The 23,275-nt window shown below is 38.6% G+C and overlaps 1 protein-coding gene across 1 annotated transcript in view; it reads right to left on the bottom strand.

Moving 5' to 3' along the window:
• The window catches only part of lsamp (limbic system associated membrane protein), an 855,795-nt gene that overhangs the window by 126,108 nt on the left and 706,412 nt on the right, over nt 1-23,275 (bottom strand). Inside the window, exons 4-5 of the mRNA XM_060833006.1 lie at nt 11,562-11,696; nt 1,054-1,174 (exon numbers count right to left, since the gene is read on the bottom strand). Of these exons, the coding sequence (XP_060688989.1) occupies nt 1,054-1,174; nt 11,562-11,696 (256 nt within the window). The remainder of the gene's footprint in view (nt 1-1,053; nt 1,175-11,561; nt 11,697-23,275) is intronic.

The raw sequence follows: 23,275 nt of genomic DNA, 5'->3' as shown, positions 1-23,275 counted from the left end.
GCTGCGGGGTCAATGTTCTCATGCTGAAATGCTTATTATGTTAGGGTACAGCACAGGAGCAAATACAGTTGATACGAATTATAAAAACTGATAGAGGTAGTAAACGTGAGTAATCTAGACATTATAACAGGCAGTAAGGGCTGGTAGATTACAGTTTGAGTGCAAATAATGAGAAAATAAACAAACTCATCAGTGTACATAATCAGGGAAGTAAATGCCTTAAGACTCAGCAACTAAACAGTTATGAATTAAGTTGAAGGTTTGGACATGCATGGTGGAGATTGACTATGATATCATAAGCATTGGTTCAATAATAGCATGGGTTGGTTCAGTAATAGCAAGGGTTGGGCAGACAATGACAAACAAATTACTTTAGAGAGATAAATGCAATCTTAAAAACAGTTTATATTATGTATTGTTTATAATAGATATAGATCTATTTTGTACATGTTCAGACAAGGCATAAATTCTTTAAAAATAAACAATAGACATAAGAGATTTGAATAGAGGCACCTACAGATTGGGAGGACAGACTGAACCATGAATACTAAAGTCAAAGAAGGGAGCCACAATGCAATTGCTATGAATAACTTTGATGTATATCACAGATAGAGAAAAAAAATTTCCAAAGATACAGTAGGAGAAAAACATGATCATGATTGGTGAAGAAAGGATGAGATTCAGTTCAACTAACCTGATGTGAAGTGAAAACAAGGGAATAGTGGACCAAGTTTATGAAGTTACTTTTATTATGTATATGGCAAACTGCAAAACAATACACCCTTGCCATTTTCTTTTGAATTAGCTTCTGAATCAGGATAATTTTCTCATTAAAACATTCAGTTACTGAAGTCTGTCTCATTTCTTCAACTTCCTTCTCGGCAGGTCCTCCAAGATCATTTCAAAGTACCGACACACTTGCACGGCCAGGCCCAATATTTAACACGAGTGTAAAGTATACATGAGGTTATCTTTGATTCTTTAATTTTATGAATTCTTATCTAAAACTTCTTCAATCAATCTTTAGATGTTATATTTTGCTGAAACACTCACCGCTTATCTTCCTTGTACCACTCAAAGTCTGCTGGTGGCACAGCCGAAACCTCACAGTGCAGCATTCCAGTACGGCCCACTGCAACATCTGCACTCTGAGCATACTTAATAGTGGGAGCATCTGCAAAACAATATAAATCCACATCAGGAAACCAGCACTGTGAAAAATGATTACCACGCTACAATGCAATTTTACCATGCTTTGTGAAATAATACAGTCATTTTAGTCACATGATCATATAAATTAGGTGCAGGTGTAGAACATTCAGTTCCTTGAGCCTCTGGAATTCAATAAGGCAATGACTGATCATGACAAGGTGCTAGAATTGGTTGAGAACACTGCTGTCAGTGTTACCATTGTCTTCTCAGCGCAACCAGGAATGGCCAATAGATGTTTGCCTTGCTAACAATACCCACACAGTCAATTATAGTTTGCTAAAAGTTAATATATTCGGAAGACTTCATACATTGTAATATTAGCCAACATTGTTTAAATGTATTACCATTTCCAATAAATTGGCAGATAAAAAGAATATCATATGATGTCTGAAACCTTCATTGTTCACTTTGTCAGAAGAAATCTCTTAGTGCAAAAGGAAAGCTCTTTCTTCTAAACACACAGTTATAAATTGTAAAATCCCAGCCATGAATTTCTAATGTTTCGGGCAATGCTGGCCTAGTGGTAAGGTCACTGGATTAGTAATCCAGGGGCCCTGCCAATGGTAACCCAGTCACTCCATAGCTAGCATTGTTGCCTTACAGTGCCAGGGACCCAGGTTCAATTCTACCCTTTGGTAACCGTCTGTTTGGAGTTTGTATGTTCTCCCTCTGTCTGCATGGGTTTTCTCCCACAGCCCAAAGATGTTCTGGCTAGGTGCCCATAGTGTCCAGGGATGTGCAGGTTAAGTGAATTAGCCAAGGTAAATAGGGGATTATGGATATAGAGTGGGACGTGAGTTTGGGTGGGCTGCTCTTTGGCAGGTCAGTGTGGACTGTATGGCCTGTTTCCACACTTTAGGAATTCTAATAAATGCTCTGGGAATTATGAATTCATATTCTACCGCACAGCTGTTGGGATGATTATGGTATGCAAAGCAAGTCTCAGCAATAGTGACCATGACAAATATCATCAACTATTGTAAAAATACACCTGATTCAGAGAAGAAAATCTGTCATTCTGGTCTTATCTGTGTGTGACTGCGATCCATAACAATGTGGCTGACACTTAACTGCCCTCCGAAATGGCCTAACAATCAAAACAGTTAATTTAAAACTGGGGAGGGTCAAATCCTGCCAGCAAGCCCACATCCCATTAACAAACAAAAAAACCAAAAATCAATGACAATTTCCTGATGTACACTCTTTTGCTGGTGCATGTTCTGTGGGGAATGCTGATCTTGATCTCTCACCTGAAAACCTGAAAAGGTACATAGAGAAATTTCTTGACAATTACTCAACGAGCATCACATATTCATTGAATTTAGTCTGAGATAGACTTTTGATTTTATTGTCAAAATTCTGTAAGTCTCAATATCAGTGATGCTTCGTTTTGAATATGGGTCCTCTACTTCCCACCTATAATTTGTCAGGCAAGGAATAAGACTGAATTAATTGTCAAGTGATTGATACTTGCATTAATTGTTGATCCATGGTATGTGTTCCCTCGACTTATCCTGTTCCATTTAAAATATTTAATCTGTATCATTGCCCTCACGTACCTGGTTGTCTATTTAATGTTTGCATTAGTCAGCTGGCTCAATGAGTTACTCACCAGTCAGTGAAAGATATGGACTTGTCACAACAACAATTTTCAGCAATGCGGAAGCTTCTAGAAACAATTATTGTGAATTGAATTAGTAGTCATGTGGAAAAATAGTGCACTGATTAGAAAGAGTCAGCATGGGTTTATGAAGGGGAATTCATGCCTGACTAACTTGCTCAATTTTTTGAAGATGTAATTTGAGGAGGGTAATACTGTTGACATGGTGTACACAGACTTCCAGAAGATGTTTGATTCAGTGCCATCAAACAGACTTGTGAGGAAAATTATTGACCCCTGAAATAGAAAGGTCAGTTGTAACATGGATACAAACTTTACTGAACAATAAGAAACCAAGAATAACGGTCAATGGATACTTTTGAGGTTGGAGGAAGGTTGGAGTAGAGTTCCTCATAGGTCAGTATTCAGGCCCTTGCTTTTCCTGATATGTAAATAATCAAGGTTTTGGTGCACTAGGGACAATTTCAAAGTTTGCATATGAGACAAAACTTGCAGCAATTCTAAACTTTGATGTGGACAGAATCCCAAAACTATATAGATGAGTTGGTAGAATTGGTAGAAAGTTGGCAGATGAGGGGCACAGCAGGAAAGTTTAAGATGTATTTTGGTAGGAAGAATATTGAAGGTCATTATGAAACAGGGCACACAAATCGAAAGGAGGTGCAGAAACAGAGGGACTTGGTTGCATACATGGACAGATCATCGAATGTGGAGGAACAGAGGGGGAAAGTAGATAATTAATCTTATAGAATCCTTGACTTTAGGGGATAGAGTACAAGAGAAAGTGATGTCAACCTTGTATAAGGCACTTGTTCAGTCTCATTGGAATACTGTGCGCTGATCTGAGCACCATGTTATAGGAAGGATGTAAGCGTGTTTGGAGAGATCACAGAAGTGATTTACAAGAATGGTTCCAGGAATAAGGGACTTCAGTTACGAGGATAGATTAAAGTAGTTGGAACAGTTCTCTTTGGAGACAGAGGTGCTAAGAGGAGATCGAAGAGAGGTTTTCAAAATCATGACTGGGCTGGATACAATAGATAGGAGGTAGTCTCTGGCCATATATTTATTTTGTCACCTAATGAAATCGTATTTCCCAACATAACGAGTTTGCAATCCCCATGTGTAGAGATGTAAAATAAAGAACAAAAATAAATTGCAACAAAATATCCCATTTTACTGCGGACTTAAGTTTGGTTGTTAACAAGTTAACATTTGCTCTGTGAATAATTTCACTGAAAAATCTGATTTAAATACTGAATTGGAAATCCAGTTTTGTAATTGTGAAACTTTGTTCAAATTTGATAAACGCTTGGCTTGGATACTGACATGAGAGATTTCATCTATTATAATGGGGCAATGTTAAATCTTCAGAATGTCTAGGCATAGATACATTTTGTACTGTGATGGGCAGACTATTATGACATTTTAAACTAAATTTATCAAGGTGGTGCCAGGACTGGCAAGCCATAATTAAAAAAAGACACTTAAGTTCCTGGAGACATTTCAACTGGAGATTCCCAAATTTATGAAGGCTATGATACTGTGAAAAGAATAAAAAAAAATTACGGAGTCATTGATGCAGGTTATCAGTGTCAATGTGCAGTGAAGAGGTCACAAAAATATAAATCATATGCAGGTTTGTGGATTGTGGATTTGCTTCACTGACTGAAGCAGAGATAATGTATCTTTGAAGGGTTCATGGACAAGATTCACATTCGGCATGTGGCGCTCACAGGTGTCTTTCATCGTGTATGCATGATGCTATGGGCTGAAATGAAGGGTCTCAGATTGCTCAAAAGTTAAATGTCCTCCCTCGTGTTGCAAAACAATGAGTGCAGCCACTCCAAAAGTGGTGGCAGTCATTTGTGAGCTCCTGCGCACCCTTGTTATTTGCATCAAGGTGGAAGAAATAGTAGTCATGTTTTGTGCAATGAGTCTCAGGCTCTGCCTCAGCCTCTTCCCCTCAGTCAATCCCCAAATACAGCTCTTCGTGTCAAACTCCTCAGCTTTGCACTTCTCCATGAAGGTGCATTGAGGGCGGTACGTAGCAACATCTGTGATGGATGAAATCACTATGTACCCTGCAATGGCAGTCACTGCTGTTGATAATGCAAACCCAGAGGTAAAAGAAGCACTTCGGAGTCATCAGGTAACCACTTTATTTTTCAAGTCGAGAATTGTCACTATTAAGTTTCTAACCAGTGTATGGGGTAATAGGAAATGCCATATAGCTAAAATGAGATTAACCAAAAATGAGATGTTAATGCATGCAAAAGGTCACTCACTGGGATTAGTTTTTCTCTTGATTTAAGAAAGCTCCTCACCCAACTCACAAAATATTCACAACTTTCACACTAATGTCCCATCATTCCGTACCTAGAAATGTATCACTCTCCTGAACTACTGGAGCATCCATTTTGAAAAGAGCAGCAAAATCTTTGAAATGTTATGGGTGTTGATTCTGTCCATGTTTTTGAAAACAGGTTTGCCAACTTTGGATCAGTTGGTTTGTGTGCTGAAGGTTCATAGTTTTCTTCGTTAAAAGGAGCATGTGTCATTCATATCAGTGAGGCATTGAATTTTCTGAGCTTCTATGTTCATCATTTGTTCTGAAAATCATGGATTTTTCATCAAATTTGAATTTTGGATGTCTGGTAGGAGAGCCTTTTTACTGGGACACTTCACAAACTTCAGGCCATGAGCTCGGTTTTCCATTTTGACTAATCAGTACCTTGTTTGCAGTTGCTGTCAGTAGACTGAACTATCTTCTGTCACAGAAAGTGTCAGAAGTGGATGATCTGGTCTACTATGTTAAAGGAGGCAGACAGATCGAGAAGCTTGAGGAGGGATAGTTTACCTTTTGTCACAATAACACAGATTGTATTTGTTAGTTTGATAAGATTCATTTCCTTACTCTGGCTTGACAGAACCTAACTGATGGAATTCAAAATGGAATTGCACATGATTGGGGTTTTATCATAGATTTATTATATTAAATTTTTCATAACTTTAGGATGTTGAAAAAGGGAATTTGGAGAACAATGGCAGTTTATAAAGGCAGTGTGGTGAAGTTTTTGTTTTGTTTTTAAGAAGCAGGCTGATCATTGCAGATTCAAAGAGGAGAAATACTGTACTAAAGTCTTCCTGACTGTTCACTCTTGTTTTTTTGATTTAGTCATGTCGTTGGCTGGGTCAGCATTTATTGCCTGTCCTTAGTTGTGCTTGAGAAGTTGGTGGTGAGCTGCCTTTTTGAATTGCTGCAGTCCACACTGTTATTTAACATTTCCTGTGACAATCAGTTCTGATACCTCTGCTTGTGCCTCTCAATGCTATGTTTTATGATTTTTGTAGGGAATTGCTTTTCAGATGGTTAGCACATTCCTGAAAGTAGGCCAGACATTGAAATCCAACAAAATTACATAACTTGGGACAATATCTACTGTTCACTTCTCTTAGCAGTATATCTCACTTTGCTGGCCCTTGTCCCACTGGTACATCTTTGTAACCTTAACAATGTTCTATCCACATTCTACAGCCAGGAGTAAGCTGAAGAACTTCCCAGAATCCAAATTGAAATTTGAAATATATTTGATAGGAACTATGTTTTGAAACACTCATTTTATTCAAGTGACAATGGTAATTTCCTTATTTACAAATGTTACTGTATAATTTGTTAGGGTTATTGCTCCCAACTAGCAATGCAGCACAGTAAGGTCTGTCTATTCTCAGCATACTAAGTACAGGGCCTGCATATTCCCAGTGGTTGGAGAGAAAGTGATCATCTTTCCAGTTCAAATGTAAAATTTTCAGTAGTTTCTAAAGCCTTTGGTCACTGATTGTATTTTCATAACAGTTAAAAGCTGAAGTACTGTGATGCTCATATCTGGAGGTTGATGGGAGCACGCCTACCACTGGTATTACTTATCAATTACATTCTCCGCGAGGGAGAGAGAGCCTGCTGTGGACGGTCGCTGTCTCCGTTGTGCTTCCACTTGGAGCTCAACTCACAAATTGACTCGGGAATGTCGGACCTGCTAGGCCTTTTGAGTTTGCCTTTCGAAGCTGTGATGCATTTGACGATGTCTTGATATGGATGGGTGATGATCAATGTCAATGTCAAAGTTTCAGAGCTCACAGGCTGCTATCATTGTACATCTCTTAGGTCTTCCTGAGTTACCCCTTAAAGACCTGATGTTGCGAGGGCTCATTTTGAATTATTTGTGGGTTTTGATCACTGGTGGACAATCAGGCTGGATGCAGCATTCCAACAGAGTTTTGATCCGGACGAGTATTTGAATACACTTTTCAACCACTACCTCGTGGTTGAGCAGAGCTAATCCTGAAGAGGCATTCTCTCACAGCCACACCCACCTTTTTGCGTCAATTATGAATTAAATTATTAACTGAAAAATGCCAGCTTTGTACCAGGTTGTGAATAAAAGCTCCAACATATCACAATTCTGACCTTAGTGTCACTTACTGGTTGCAAATTTCTGTCAAGTTGTTTGGCAAATTGTTGAAGTCTCTATGGGTGATATATGGTCTTATATTTTACAATAGAAGGACTGCAGGCCAGAACCCATTTACCAGGGCATTGCCTGCTTTTATTGATGAAGTGAGCTTTATTGAGGACAAGGTCTTTTGGCTTTCTTGTAGCCCATGGGCATCCTGCCTATCCCAATATGCCAGAGAGCTGACAGCTTGAATGAATGCAGTCCTTGAATTGTAACCACAATAGCAGTGCTATTGGAAAGGAAACTTGAGGACTTTGATGCAGTGACAGTAAGCAACACATGGTATAACTCAAAGTCAAGAAAGGGGTTTTGTGCCCATGCCTCTGCTGCCTTTGTTCTTTTTGATGGCTGAGGTTTCCAATTTGAGAGATTGAAGGAACCTTCATGAGTTGCTGGAGTGCTCCTGTACATGGTAACAGACTGCTGCCACTGTGCATCAGTGCAAGACAGAGTGAATGTCGAACATAGTGAACAGAGTGCTGATCAAGCAACTACTTTGTTCTCGGTGGTGTTGAGTTTCTTGAGTATTCTTGGAGCTACAGACATCTGGTGAAATAGAAAGCATTGCATCCAACTTTGTGCCTTAGTAAATGTGCACAGGCATTGGGAATACAGGACAGAAGTTAATTGTTAGAATTCTCAGGCTTTAATCTCTTGTAGCTACAATACTTATGTAGCTGTTTCAGCATCTAGTCTGATTCAACAAAGGAAACATCATTGACAGGGGAGATGATTGGATAAGTTCTTTGTGCAAGTGATTACTTGTGGTGTTAAAATTTTATTTAAAATTTTCAGACCAGACCTGAATGCTACCAGCAACTTTAGCAATCATGTCTTTTGTCCTTATAGCTAAACCATTTATATAAAGTTGTGAAAGAAAAGGATAAATCCAACTCAGCCAATTAGAGAGGGAAGGTCATTGTTGAAGCAGCCGAAGATAGTTGGGCTGAGGATATTGCCCTGTGGAACTCATGCAGCAATGTAATAGAACTGAGATGATTACCTCCAATAACCAGAGCCATCTTCTCGTCTGACTCTAACTATTTTTTTATCCCTGATTCCCACTGACTCCAGTTTTGCTTGGGTTCTTTGGTACTACATTTAATCACATGCTGCATCATGTCAAAGGCAGTCATTTCCACCTCACATCTTGAATTTACTTCTTTTTCTCCACGCTTGATCCAACAATGTATTGAGGTTAGGAGCCAAGGGATTCTATCAGAACCCAAACTGAAAATCAGTAAACGGGATATTGCTTTGTAAGTGTCACTTGACAATTCTACTGATGAGCCCTTCCAATACTATAATGGAATTGGCAAATAGATTGAAGGAGTGGTAAATGGCTGAGTTGGGTTTATCCCTTTTTTAAAACAATTTATATAAGTGACTTAGATGTAGGGACAGAAGGTATAGTTGCTAAACTTGATGATGACACAAAGATGGGTTAGAAAATAAATTGTGAAGAAGATACAAGGCTGCAGGTCAAGTGAGCAATAAGGAAAGCTAACAGCAGGTTATCATTTATTGCAAATGGAATTGAACACAAAAGTATGGAGGTTGTGCTTCAGATATACAGAGCACAGGTGAGACCACATCTGGAGTACTGTGGTCATTTTATTTAAGGAAGGATGCAGATGTACTGAAGATAGTTCAACAAATGCCTATAATGAGCAGGTAATCTTGTAAGGAAAGATTAGACAGCCCAGACTTGTATCTAGTGGAGTTTACAAGAGTAAGAGGTGACTTGATTGAAATATATATAAAATTCTGAGGATACATATGGAGATGATGTTTTATTTTTGGGAAAATAAAGAACTTGCGGTACCTGTTAAAGGTCAGGGGTCACCTATTTAAAATAGATATTAGGCATTTTTTTTTCAGAAGTTTGAGGGTCTTTGGAATTCCTTCCCTGAAAGGGCAGAGGAAGCAGAGTCCTTAAAGGTTTTGAGGACAGAGAGAGATGGATTCTTCTTAAAGAAGTGTTTCAAAAGTTATCAGGGACAGACAGGAATGTGAATTTAAGGTTACAGTTTATGATTCTATTGAAGGGGGGAGTAGCGCTCAATGCATTAAATGGCCTATTTCTGTTCCTGATTTATAGAATCACTTGACATACTAGATCAATTTTCTGCCTTGTGTGTTCGAGGTCAATGTTGAGGCCATCTTGAATAGTTTGGTCAGGGACACAGATAGTTCTGAAGCTTAATTCTTTGGTACTATGGTTGAAATTTTGTCAAGACCCATAACCCTTGCCATATGCAATATTTTCAGACATTTCTTGATATCATACAGAGTGAATTGAGTTGATTCAAGACTGGATATTGGGAATCTCAGGAGGAAGCTAATTTGGGTCAATCACTCAATGACTTCCACAGCTATTCGTTGATCCATGTTGTCATAGGTCTTACTGAATAGCAGACCTTGCTCATCACATCGCAGGTTGCTGTAAAATAGGCTCATGGAGGGATGTTGTGACCTTTACGTTACTGCACCCTAAACACAATGCCAAAACAGTCAGCAATTGCTTATTTCTCAGGAGCAGCTCTGCTTATTTTTGCATCCAACTGCTCTGGCTATCTGCCACCTTGTGGTGAACTTGGTAAAATGCAGCTCTCCCCAGCAACACACCACCGACAAACCTGGGTTGCAGTTTGATTCAAAATGTTTCTATGTTATCATTTGTGAGAATTATAAGGGTAGAGATAGTGTCGACAGGAGAAACCTGTTTCCCTTGGCAGACAGTTCAAAAATCAAGGGTCATAGGTTAAAGTTAAGTGGAAGGTGGATTAGAGTGGATGTGAGAAAAAACACTTTTCGAGGTGGTGGGTGTCTGGAATTCACTGCCTAAGTTGGTGGTGGAAGTAGAGACCCTAAATTCTTTTTAAAACTCCCTGGATCTGGACTTTAAGTGCGGTAGGCTGCAGTGCAATGGGTCATATGCAGGAAAATGGGATTAGAAATGTGCATTGGGTGTCTTTGGGTCACCATGGACAATGGCATGCACCATGGGCAGAATGGCCTCTTCTGTGCTGTATCATTTCTCAGGTCCTATGTAGACCCGGCTGAATTGACAGCTGAGCCTTGAAGTCAAATGGAAAGAATCACAATAACATGTAAGTCCATGAAAGAATCGGGGGCGGGGGAAGAGAGCAAATTGGTTTGAAGATAGGTTAACCAGGATCAGATAGAGGCATTATGGAGTTTGGCATAACATAAGCTGTTGAGGCTATGTTCTGAACAACAGGAATCTGGCCCTGGTGGGGCATTCAGAGCCTAGTGGTAGTGACAGTGTTAATGATGGGGCAGAATCCAAATCTAACTGGGGGAAGAATAGGGAATGGAGGCCTCAGGAGACCCACACAGCAGTAGGTAAATTTCAAAGGGCCTGCATTTAGATCAGATTTAAAGTTCAAACACACTTAGCAACTTGTTCATTCACTGACCTCTGTCCTCAATTAAAGCTAAAACGGGGTGTTTTGGAGATGGGTTTGGGAAAACTGATTACTGATCCTTCAACCCACACCAGACTTTCACTTAAAAATCAGGCAACTCTCATAATTTGTATGAAATAACCCAAACACTTAGAAGATCAGAGATTTATGCATGAAAGGTAAAGTACTATAAAAGATTACAGATATGTGGTGAAAAAGACAGAAGACTTACATTCACAATTGGACCCTATTGTAAGGTAGATAAATGCTTATCAAAGCACAGAAATAAATGGCAAACATGGAGATCGTGGGTTTGAAGCAAATATTCATTCTTCTTACTTATAAAAATAAAAATGCACAATATCTTTAATTAACTAACGACATACTCAATGAAATTACCCTACGCTGTCTTAAGTAAATAACAATTATCTATATCCAATACAATGAAAAATTATGTGCTGTGTCAATAAAACTCTGTAAAAACTAATATTACAAGATAAATAGCTTTAACTCATTTTAGGTTTTATCATTTCAACTTCAAATTTGTTTATCTTTTTAGTCAAAAATTCTACTTTGTCAATTGTTGCAATTGTCAATGTATTGAATGTAAATTATTTAAAGCATCCTTGCAAAAATACCCTGTTAATTCTGATTAAATAAGTTCTGGTCTAAAAAATGAAAAATGTATGTTTTCAATGATGTGGCTGAATCACTTGACACCTGTTTAAGTCCAGCACTTGGTCTTCTTCTGGAATGAAAGGTGATTTGTGAGCAACTTACAGTTCACAGTGATATGGACTTTCTTCTCATCAGCAGAGGAAACCTCATTGGCGGCTTTGCACTGGTAAATGCCGGCTTGGTACTTGCTGATCATGAAGATTTCCAGGTATTCCTCTTCTTCTTCAAATTCCCTGGCTAAAATACAAGTTATAGTGGTGCTAATTAAAACAATTGTGTCACACATTCATTCTTTCTCTTTTGAACAAAGCTGCAGTTGAGTCAAAGCACAATTTAAATTTACAATTACAGCTTACATTTTAATGTATGTTGACTAAATTTGGCTCCAGAGATGTTTTAATTTGTGCCAGCTCATTTTAAAAGATACTATGTGAGTTCAGGCATCAGCATCAGCAGGAGAACATTGCTTGCATACCATATAGCCTTAGCTCATTTTACAAGACATAAGGTTGGGCAGTCGGCAAATCATAGAATCATATCACCCCTATAGTGTAGAAACAGGCCATTTGGCCCAAGAAGTCCACACCAATCCATTCCCATCCCTATTGCACTGCAATTCCCCTGACTAATAAACCTAACCTACACATCCCTGAACACTATGGCCAATTTAGCATGGCCAATTCACTGAACATGTACATCTTTGGACTGTGGGAGGAAACCCACGCAGACATAGGGGGAACGTGCAAACTCCACTCAGACAGTCACCCGAGGCTGGAATTAAACCAGGTCCCTGGCACTGTGAATGCTAACCACTGGGCCACGAATGGACATATTATTAGCTTAACTACATTTAGTTTACTAGTTAGCAACATTATAAGCTGCTGGTTCAATGATTATAATTACCCGCATCTATAAGACAACCTGCATAATATTCCTCACCACAGAAAAGCAACTCAAAGAGGGTGGAATCCACAAGTTACAGAAATGCAAGATCTTGGTGGGATTAAGAATCTTATAAGAACTAGAACAATGGATAAATTGGCCTTGATGCAATCGAGCTTTTATATTATTTTTTGGGATGTTAATAGAATTGAGACCAGGTTGTAGAGCTGCTGAAAGAACCACAAAAGTTTACTTCCATTTGTTCATGTTAAGCTGGAGAAATTTAAAGACCACCAAACTGTTCATGTCAAAACAAACAGAGAAGATGGAAGAATTGGAAGATGAATGCTTCCTATCTGAATGTCGATCTCATCTCAAGGATTTTTACCAACAAGTAAAAGATAAATAATGGTGGCAGGTAACAAGGACCGGGCTCTTCCACAAACTACAGGTGATTACACCAGCATGAGAAGAGAATCTATTTGAAAAAGAATAATCTAAATAGTGACAGCAAATTACTACAGGGGCACTCTTCGTGGAGAAATGCTCTTAGATTATAACTCTATCAAAGTCAAGAGTAAATCTAAAAAGGTGAATGATATTTCAGATTTTCGATGTTACATTAACATGCAGTATTATCAGAGTTAACTCAAAGGAGTATAACTGAATTACAGTGTTTTAAACTTTGGACAGAACTTAAAAAATGTGACATCAAATAAAATCCTCAGAAAAGAAAATTCAGTGCACTGAAATGCATCCTTCTGGCCTAGTATGTAATTATATTTTGAATGGCCCTAATGTTGTGATAATATGGACAGGTTTTGGTTCTCTAGCTGTCAATTGCTGGCACAGATCAACCTTATGTTAAAGGACACTAATTATAAGGTCCACTGATATCACTTCTCATCTCCTTGATACCACTTAAAACCAAAAAGGTTATGCCACAATCAAGAGTATGAAAGCTGCATAGAAAAATCCAGTTCAAAATATGAATCAGTCAAAAGAATGTATGTACATGTTATGAATTCTAATTTCAGGATTTGATAACAGTTCTCTGCCAATTAAAGGCTTGACTCATACATAGCAAATGCAGGCAGAAGTCAAAATACATTATTTTACTGTCAAGAAGTAGAAAAGAAAATAGGAACAGAAAAATATACTTCATTTCTGTTAGGTCAATGTTCCAATGATTATTAACACAGTCCTGTAGCCATGAACCAAAGTCACTTACTTCCTTTGAGAATAGATTTCATTGTCAGAATATGTACAAAGAACACAAATTTCAGCAACAATTTCCTTTAGTCTATTTGCTTGTGGCTCTAACAGAAATATTAACTATCTTTCGAAATATTTTCTGCTGTCTACAATTGAAGCAAATTTCAGGACTTGACCTTTTCCATGATTAGAAATAGGAAACCATTTAGAAAATTATGAAATTAAATTGTGCACTGCATATTTTCACTTGCACATGTTACCTTAAGAGCTTCAGCGCATTAAACCAATACTTTTAGGATCTGATATGGTATCTGTAATTATAGCAGTCATTATGTATTGCACATGGTGTGATATCCTCAACCCTTGTTTCCACGGCTGAAAATATTAATATTGACAAAGTAGAATTGGGAATAGATCAGCATGGGATACATTTACTTGAAAAAACTGAAAATGAAAAGGTGAATGAATCATCAAGGATTTCAAAGCTGTCCTCTTTGTATATTGTGGTCTAATTTCAAATAGTTCGCAGCCAAGTGACTACACCCATGTACACATAATTCACTCATTATACATCTACACTAAGTAATTAACATTTATGAAATAAGACAAAATCATGATGCTCCAAACTCAATGAGATGTAACAAAAGACAAATACTGACACTAGTATTTAAATCACTTCTGCTGATGTAATTTAACAGTGTCCTAATTTGCACATGTTAAATAAATTCCAAATATTTACTTTTCGTGTTACACAGTAAATACACCAGCATAAATCAGAGACAGAAAATCTGTTGAGTGGATTCACTTTATGGATATCGAGCGATCTTTTTCTTTCGTGTGTGGATTTCACTGGTAAGGCCAGCATTTGTTGCCCATCCCTAATAACCCTTAAGATTCAGGAGGCAATTAAGAGTCAACCACATTGGTATGGGTCTGGAGTCATGTATATGTTAGGTCAAATATGATGGCAAATTTCCTTGCCAGAAGGACATTAGTGAACCAGATGTGATTTACAGCAATTGTTGATCATTGTTGTGGTGACTACAACTAGCTTTATAATCCAGATTTAATCATCAAATCTACATTCCTCCAACTGCTGTTGTGATATTTGAACCCCTGACCCCAGAGCATGAGTCTGGATCGTCTGCATTACTAGTCCAGTGATATGTCACCACAATGCTACAATCTCTCTGTTCATTTGGTAGTGTTAGTAGAGTTTGCAGTATTTATTGTTGCGATAAAGCATTATCAATCTGGTGACAATAACTCTGGTTATGATTCATATAAAGTGACTGATTACGTCTTCCGTCAATTGTACTTTACTTCATACAATCAGGTTCCCAGGTTCCAACTAACCTGAAAGTACATTCTGACACAAGAGATTGATCTAAACCTTGCCCTAGTCTCTTTGTCTTTGTCACGTTCGAACTAATTAATGCTCTGCCTTCAAAAGAATCAGATTCTATTCTTACATCAAACACAACTACAACCTGTGCTTCTGTACTAATCAAGTACAGTGATACAGAAAATAAAACAAATTACTGTGAATGTTGTGTTTCTGAAACACAAACAGAAATTGCTGAGAGCCTTAGCAGATCTGGCAGCATTTGTGGAGAGAAAGCAGAGATAATGTTTCACATCCAGCTACTCTTCTTCAGAACTGCAAATGATCATTCTTGAAGAAGGGTCACTGAATTCAAAATATTAACTCTGCATGGTAGTCAGAGTTGGCATGTTTATCATAAGTTAAATTATTAGGTGTTTATCCAGCTTCTAATCCTTTCAATCTTTACCCCTCTACTAATAGCTTTATTTCTTATAGTTACTGTCGAAACCCACATTTTGATTTGTTATTGGTTCGTATGAGGTAGTTTGGTAATTAGTCTTTTATCAGATTATAGACTTTTTTCCCTTGTCTTGGGCATTTTCATACTGTTCCCTTACATTTCCAAACTGTCTGTTGTTTACATGCAGAGACAAGATTAGAATTTATTCTCATCCCATATTTGTTCCATCACCAAATATGCTATCTTAAAGCAATACTGGAAATCACATCAAAACATTTTAACGGGATGTATTTTTAAATATAGAAAGAGAATTTCTTTCTTTACTTAAACTAAGGATTCTAATTGTTACAGCCCACACTTCTATTGAATTAATGCCATCAGATCATGAAATCTCTGGCACATTACATAGGATCTAAACATATTTTGATTTATATCACAGGACCCAAAAGAATGTAGTCTGCATATCTGAATCTTTCTGTTCATATTCAATTGCAGGATATTAAATGATGGAAACAAGCTTGTGCACAGTGGTCATAGTGAATCAAATGGTGAGTAAGTGTTAAAATGTGCCCATGTCCTGGCCAGCATTTCTCCCTTACAAGCAAGATTAACTATGCAATCAATTTATTGTACTAAATGAGACACTGTTGCCACAAAATGGCTGCTATGAATGATACATGACTGTGCTTCAAAGATTAATCTTTCTTCACCACAAAATGTATTGCAGTTTTTTAATACTGACAGTAATTTTAGTTTGATTGACTCTGACCACCTTGCATAAGCCCGTTTTCCACCATTCAAAATCCCACTATTTATAAGATGAATGTATTCAGCAACGCTAAAATATACAGATTACATTCTTTTCGGATCTATGATATACTTGACCATCCTGTCTGCATCAGCTGGTAAGTAGCCATGCAGCCTAAATCAATTAGGAATCATTGAACTTAGAACTGGCCCTCTTCCACTAGTAAAATGGCTCATTTTCAGCAAGGTCATTCTCAGTTGGTTTACAATGTCTTCTACAAAGTACAGTCCTTGCAATAGCAGGCTATATCCCACAATATAAATCTTAACCAGATTTTGTGGTCTGACACACAAGTATAAAGGCTACTTATATTATATAGTTTTCCTGCTGATTTTTTATTTATCAGAAATCTTTACAGAACTTTCTTTTCAGTTGTCTCTGATTGGATTTCAATTCTTCCATTTCTGTTTAATTGCAAATTTGCTTAATTGAATGACACCATTACATATTACCATTCTGATCAAAATGCACAGCCAACGTGTGGTTACTTAGTTTTCATTGCTGGATTACAGTAAGCAAAGCATTCTAGACACTTTATATACCTAACACATTTAAATAATTTAAATAACACATAGTATGCAAAGTCGCATGTGGGTGTGAGCATTCATTTCCCAGGTTTTGGAGAATCCATCCTTTGAGAAAGTTTAGCATGAATGTTATCCTAACATTCAGTAGAATAGAATTTCCTGAACAATGCAAGTCATTCAGTTGACAACAGTTGATATTACAGACTGATATTGCTGTCTCAGGCTTGCTGCTGGATTCTAGTAAAGCTCAGCACAAGCTGGAAGAACAACATCTAATTTTCCACTTGGCGACTCTGCAACCCTTCAGACTGAATATCAAATTCATTTATTTTAGGGCCTGAAGTCTCCCATGTCCTAGCCCCTTATCCCAGACATAAGGCCTTGTTATCACATAGTCTGCCATTGTACACTAACTATTGTTAGCTACTCTCAATCTCCATTAAGACCTTTTCACCCTCCCAGCCAGATTGTTATTGACTCCCTTGTCTGTCCAACTTTTCTTCAGTCTCTTTGGGCTCTATTCCCAACTATTGTTTACTTCTTATTCCCTACCCCCTTCTTACCTTCTGCATAATAAACTGACATTCTGCTAGTCACCATCAGTTCTGAGGAAGGGTCACCAGACCTGAAACATTAACTCTGATTTCGCTTCACAGATGCTGCCAGACCTGCTGAATGCTGCCAGCTATTTCTGTTTTTGTTTCTGATTTACAGCATCTGCAATTCTTTCAGCTTTTATTTGATAAGTGGGTAATTGGCTGAGTTGTATTTTTCCTAGTTTTTGTGGGCAGCACATACCTGGACAATTTTCCACAAGGCTGGATAAACACCAGTGCTGGTGATATACTGGGACAGCTTGGTTTCTGTATAGCTTTGAATTGCATGCCCTCAGTACTATTAGTGGAATGTTGTTAGAACCCATGGCCACTGCAGTGTCTAATACCCACGCCATTTCTTGATATCATGGGGAGTGAATCACATTAGTTGAAGACTGGCATTTGTGATGCCGGAGACCTCCAGAGGAAGCAGAGACGGAATGGCACTTGAACCTGAAAATGGATGAGATTTATTAGCTTTGCCTTTTGTGTCAGTCTACCCCATCAGTGAGGATGGGAATAATTCTGGAATCACCTCCTATTCTTGTTTAATTGTTTACCACAATTTGTGATTGGTTGTGGCAAGATTGCAGAGTTTATATCCAAAATGTTGATTGTGGGATTTCTGAATTCTGTTTACTGCATGCTGCTTCCACTGTTTGGCAAGCAATCCTTCATTGTAGCTTCACAAAGTTGAAGTTTTTAAAAGTATGCTCTCCTCCACCCTTCTTTGCGCTAGGGTTCATCTCACAGGTGATGCCAATGGTAGAGTGGGGGGATATGTCCAGCCATGGGATCAAGGTGGATTGTAGTTGAATATCATTCTGTTGCTGCTGATGGCCAAGAATTCCTGCTGGATATCCAATTTTGAGTTGCTAGCTCTGTTCCAAGTCTGTCCCAATCAGCACACTCGTAGTGTCACCCTGGAGGGTCTCCTTAACATGAAAGTGGGACTTCATCTCCACAAAGACTATGCAATGATCACTCTTGCCAATGTTGCCTTACTCAGCAGATTCTCTTCTCAAAAGGAACAGTGAACAGGGTTTGCATGACAGTCAACAATGGTTAGAGAAAGTGAGGACTGAAGATGCTGGAGATCAGTATTGAGTGTGTGATGCTGGAAAACCAACAGAGGAGCAGGAGAATCTACATTTTGGGCAAGAGCCCTTCAACAGGAACATTCATCATTCCTGATGCAGGGCTCTGGCCCGAAACATCAATTCTCCTGCTCCTCAGATGCTATCTGACCTGCCGTGTTTTTCCAGAATCACACACTTGAGTCAATAATGGTTATTGTGTTGTTGTGAGGCCAAGATAGTTTCTTAACTGAATTCAAATTTCAATTGTTTGACCAGGAAGTAATTTTCATTAATACACCAGGTCAATCAGGCCCTGTTATTACTTATATTAAAAAGGGATGGTGGCAGCAAACTTCAATTTGAGAACTAGCTCATAAGGTTTAGTGAGCTGACATATCAATCTGAAAGCCAGAAAATTCAGTTTTATAATTTTATAGAAGGAGATGTAATTTTCTGACAGTGATCTCCTAGAATGTACACTTATACAGTTATGGTTTGGCAATGCATACTCCTACCGCACAACTCTCTGCAAAGAAATGCACAGTGGGAGCTCAGAGAGCAGAAGACAGTTCATCGTCTTTAATTTTCTCCAGAAAAGAATTTGTAAAATCAACTCTACAGTTATCTCAGCACAGACAACTTCTCTTCAGGAACAATGGGAATTTGCAATGTGCAGGCAAAATGTGTAATCCAGTTTTTTACATTGAAATATGTGAAAGACATACAATTTAATTTTTAGTTCGCAATGCCACTACATTCATTGCAGCAGAGTAAAGGGATTTGCAGAGGGGTTCCAAGGAACTGCTTCTAATGTCCAATATGATCACAATTTTGAATTTGATGCTCATATTCTGTCATAATTTAGTCCAGGCTGTAAAGTGAAGAAATAGCTTTTATATTCTGAACCAAGATAGCTAGTTGACAAAGCTACAATAGTGGCACATATACTGCTCAATATAAAAAAGCAGATCAACAATACATTCACAGCTGAATATTGACAAGGTGGATGGTGATTATTGGCAATGGTACCCATCTAAAAGATTATAGAGACTTATTGGGGACGGCATTCTTGCTAAAAATGATAAATTTCCATTTTCCTTACTTATATGCATACTGCAGTTTTCAGATTAAACTAAGCACAACAACAAAGATTTCCCATCAGTACAGCAGAGTAGCTGACAGCAACTTTTGGCGTTGCTACATGCACAATTTTACATCAAAATCCAGAAGTTGCTGTCAGTGATTCCTTTCTCCTTCATAGGATTTGATATGCAAGCCTCCTCAGATGGAAATCTTCAGAAGTCACTTAAATTGATGTAAACTTTCACTTATAAGCTACTAGTTTTACTGTTGAGGAAGATAGAATCCCTACAGTGTGGAACCAGCCCCTTCAGCCCAACAAGTCCACACCAACTCTCCAAAAAGTAAGCTATCCAGACCAATTCCCCCTACCCTATATTTCCTCCTGACTAATGCACCTGATCTACACATCCCTGAACACTATGGGCAACTTAGCATGGCCAATTCACTTAACCCTGAATATCCTTGGTCGATGGGAGGAAACCCAAGCAGACACATGCACATTCCACGCATATAGTCACCTAAGGCTGGAATCGAACCTAGGTCCCTGTCACTGTGAGGGAGCAGTGCTAACCACTGAGCCATCATACACTTGTTAGAAAGAGATGTGACACATTCTTTAACAGCATGCCTGGTTTATAATTATTATTCAGCAGCCTCCCTGGAAAACTAATTACAGATGTTGTGGACTGTTACATTCTTCTACTAAAAAAGAAGTTTGACATGTTTTAATTTTTTTTTAGAAGTTTATATTATATCTTCCTCCATAATCTCATGTGCACATCTCAACCTTTATTTTACTGTCTGTAAAATGAAGGATATTAGTAAGTCTTATTTTCTGGTTTATTGACTTTGGGAATTATAGACACATAGAGTCATAGAAATATATAACACTGAAACAGACCCTTCGGTCCAACTCGTCTGTGCTGACCAGATATCCCAACCCAATCTAGTCCCACCTGCTAGCACTTGGCTCATATGCCTCCAAACCTTTCCTATTCGTATAGCGATCCAGATGCCTTTTAAATGTTGCAATTGTACCAGCCTCCACCACTTCCTCTGGCAGCTCATTCCACTCATGTACCGCCCTCTTCATGAAAAAAGTTACTCCTTAGGTCACTTTTATATTTTTCCCCTCTCACCCTAAACCTATGCCCTCTAATTCTGGACTCTCTCACCCTAGGGAAGAGACTTTGTCTATTTATCCTATCCATGCCCCTCATGATTTTATGGATCTCTACAAAGTCACCCCTCAGCCTTCGACCCTCCAGGGAAAACAACCCCAGCTTGTTCAGCCTCTCTCTATAGCTCAAATCCTTCAACATTGGCAACATCCTTGTAAATCTTTTCTGAACTCTTTCAAGTTTCACAACATGAGCTTATTTAATGACAACCTGGCTGTTCCGCACCACCTGGCTGGTCCTTATACTTGTTTGCAGAATTAAATAAATATCAGCCCTGGTAAAATACATGCCACAGAGATGGCTAGCTGTTATTGTGTAGCTTTTTTCAGATAAGTGGTAAGTGGTAAGCATAGTGGGCGGCACGGTGGCACAGTGGTTAGCACTGCTGCCTCACAGCGCCTGGAGACCCGGGTTCAATTCCCGACTCAGGCGACTGACTGTGTGGAGTTTGCACGTTCTCCCTGTGTCTGCGTGGGTTTCCTCCGGGTGCTCCGGTTTCCTCTCACAGTCCAAAGATGTGCGGGTCAGGTGAATTGGCCATTCTAAATTGCCCATAGTGGTAAGGGGTAAGGGATAATGTAGGGGTATGGGTGGGTTGCGCTTCGGCGGGTCGGTGTGGACTTGTTGGGCCGAAGGGCCTGTTTCCACACTGTAAGTAATCTAATCTAATCATCGTCACTTTGCCACTGACAAAAATCTGCACTAACATGCAAATAAAATAGTTCATTGCTGAACCCCAGTCAGATAAACATGACAGTTAATGGCCCTTAGTCAAAGGTAGTTCACTTACAAATGACTATTCAATGTCAAAGTCTAATTACTAATGAAAAAAGCCATTGGTTAGTGACTTGGCCAATGTCTATCATGCACAATCCTTTAAATTAAAACAGCAATTTGTATAATCTTGCTTCCTAGCAATATATCTTAAACCAGACCAACTTCAGGAAATTCAGCTCTTTATGAAAAGGCCTAATTGCAGAATTGCTTAACATCATGTCATCACATTGGACTTGAGAAAATGTTACTAGGTCCTTTACGTTCCACACTTAATTAGCACAATGAGATTCTGGACTAAAATATAGATAATTTTTACATATTTCAAATCAAAGCACTGGATTAATCTAATGCTCTATTGACTTCTACTTTTTTAGTATTCGATCATGCAATATTCATCGATGCAAAATTGAAGAAACTTTTTTTCTGTTAAATATTGGAGAAAATATTTACACGCACTCATGGCTGTTAAAGTCATTGTATGACAACAAGTTAACACAGAAATGTCAAGGAAAGGCATGAACTTCAGAGGGAACCTTGAAAAGAAACCTCAATGTGCACTGATTGCAATTCTTATTCCCCTGAGGGTTAATCATCTTGTACATTTTTCCTCTCTAGATTGTAATTTTACACATGAGCTTTGCATTAAACAATATTTGTATTCGCACTGTGCCTGGTAATAAAATCACTGGGAAACGGTATCATCCCAAACAACCTCATTAACAATGCACCATGATCAATGGTACTCCAGTCATTCTATTCTCCCACTCACCACTAGGGGAAGCTCTTACCATGAGGTGAAATCCTTGGATCCCTGGCACCAGTACATCTTTGAACTAACCATGCACCATATCTAACACTGACAGTCTGGAATTGCCTTCACGATACACAAAGCAGGACAGCAACCATAAACCACTCCTTCTCAGGGCGTAAAGGTGGCAGGGCTGACATAAAATTGCACATGCATCTAAACCGTCTTACATCTATCGTTGTTTAAGCACCAAGCCACACAGATTATGTCTTTAGCCACATTGCATTTTACAAGAATGTCAAAGTCTTAGCCAGTGCCCAATGTAGCCCAGTATCTCATCATTGTTAAATGTGGACCAACCGTGTGCAAAAATGAGGAGCAAACAAACACAGAAGGTGTATTTATTTTTCAGAATTGAAATGGACTACAAGCCTGTCAAGCAACAACAAAATTACACTCAATGAATGATCATTGCACCCGTCTCACATCCACTAGAACAGGAAATTAATTGAGTCTTGCAGGGTGTGTAGTATGTGTTGGTACTCTATTCTGCAGAAGCCAATGCTCCTCTTGCTCTATATTCTCATTTTCCTCCACAGCAGACTCTCCACCCCTCCCAGTTAAACAATTTCAATTACATACACTCGTTGGCAGCTCCTGTTGTGCAGAACACAGCATATTGGGATTATGTGATGCACTCTGTTTCAAGCATACATCATGACCACACCAGGCTGAACCAAGCAGCAGAACTCCATGTTCAGCAGGCTATTCTCTGTTCCACCATGGCCCTGGTTGAAGAATAGGCAATACTGTACCTCAGTTGGTAAAAATAGACTCATCAGCATCAATCACAGTTCTTATTCTCCACACAGTCCACGTGGCCTTTCAAGCATGGCAGAAAAGATATAGACATCATGGTATTATCCCAGGGTACCTGGCACCGATTTCTAAGATGTGGTACGGCTGATCACAGATGACATGGACATTTGTGACATTAATGGAACTTTATTCTGGTGATAAAGTAATTTGAAAGATGCTATGGCCCTCTCAACATGATTAATGTCCAGTCTTTAGCTCTCTACATGTGGGGGAATGCCAGCTTTGTTGTCAAAGTCTGCAGCATTGATATTGTC

Source organism: Hemiscyllium ocellatum, chromosome 12 (assembly GCF_020745735.1).
Source record: "Hemiscyllium ocellatum isolate sHemOce1 chromosome 12, sHemOce1.pat.X.cur, whole genome shotgun sequence".
NCBI lineage: Eukaryota > Metazoa > Chordata > Chondrichthyes > Orectolobiformes > Hemiscylliidae > Hemiscyllium > Hemiscyllium ocellatum.
This window is presented reverse-complemented; position numbering and strand designations above follow the sequence as displayed.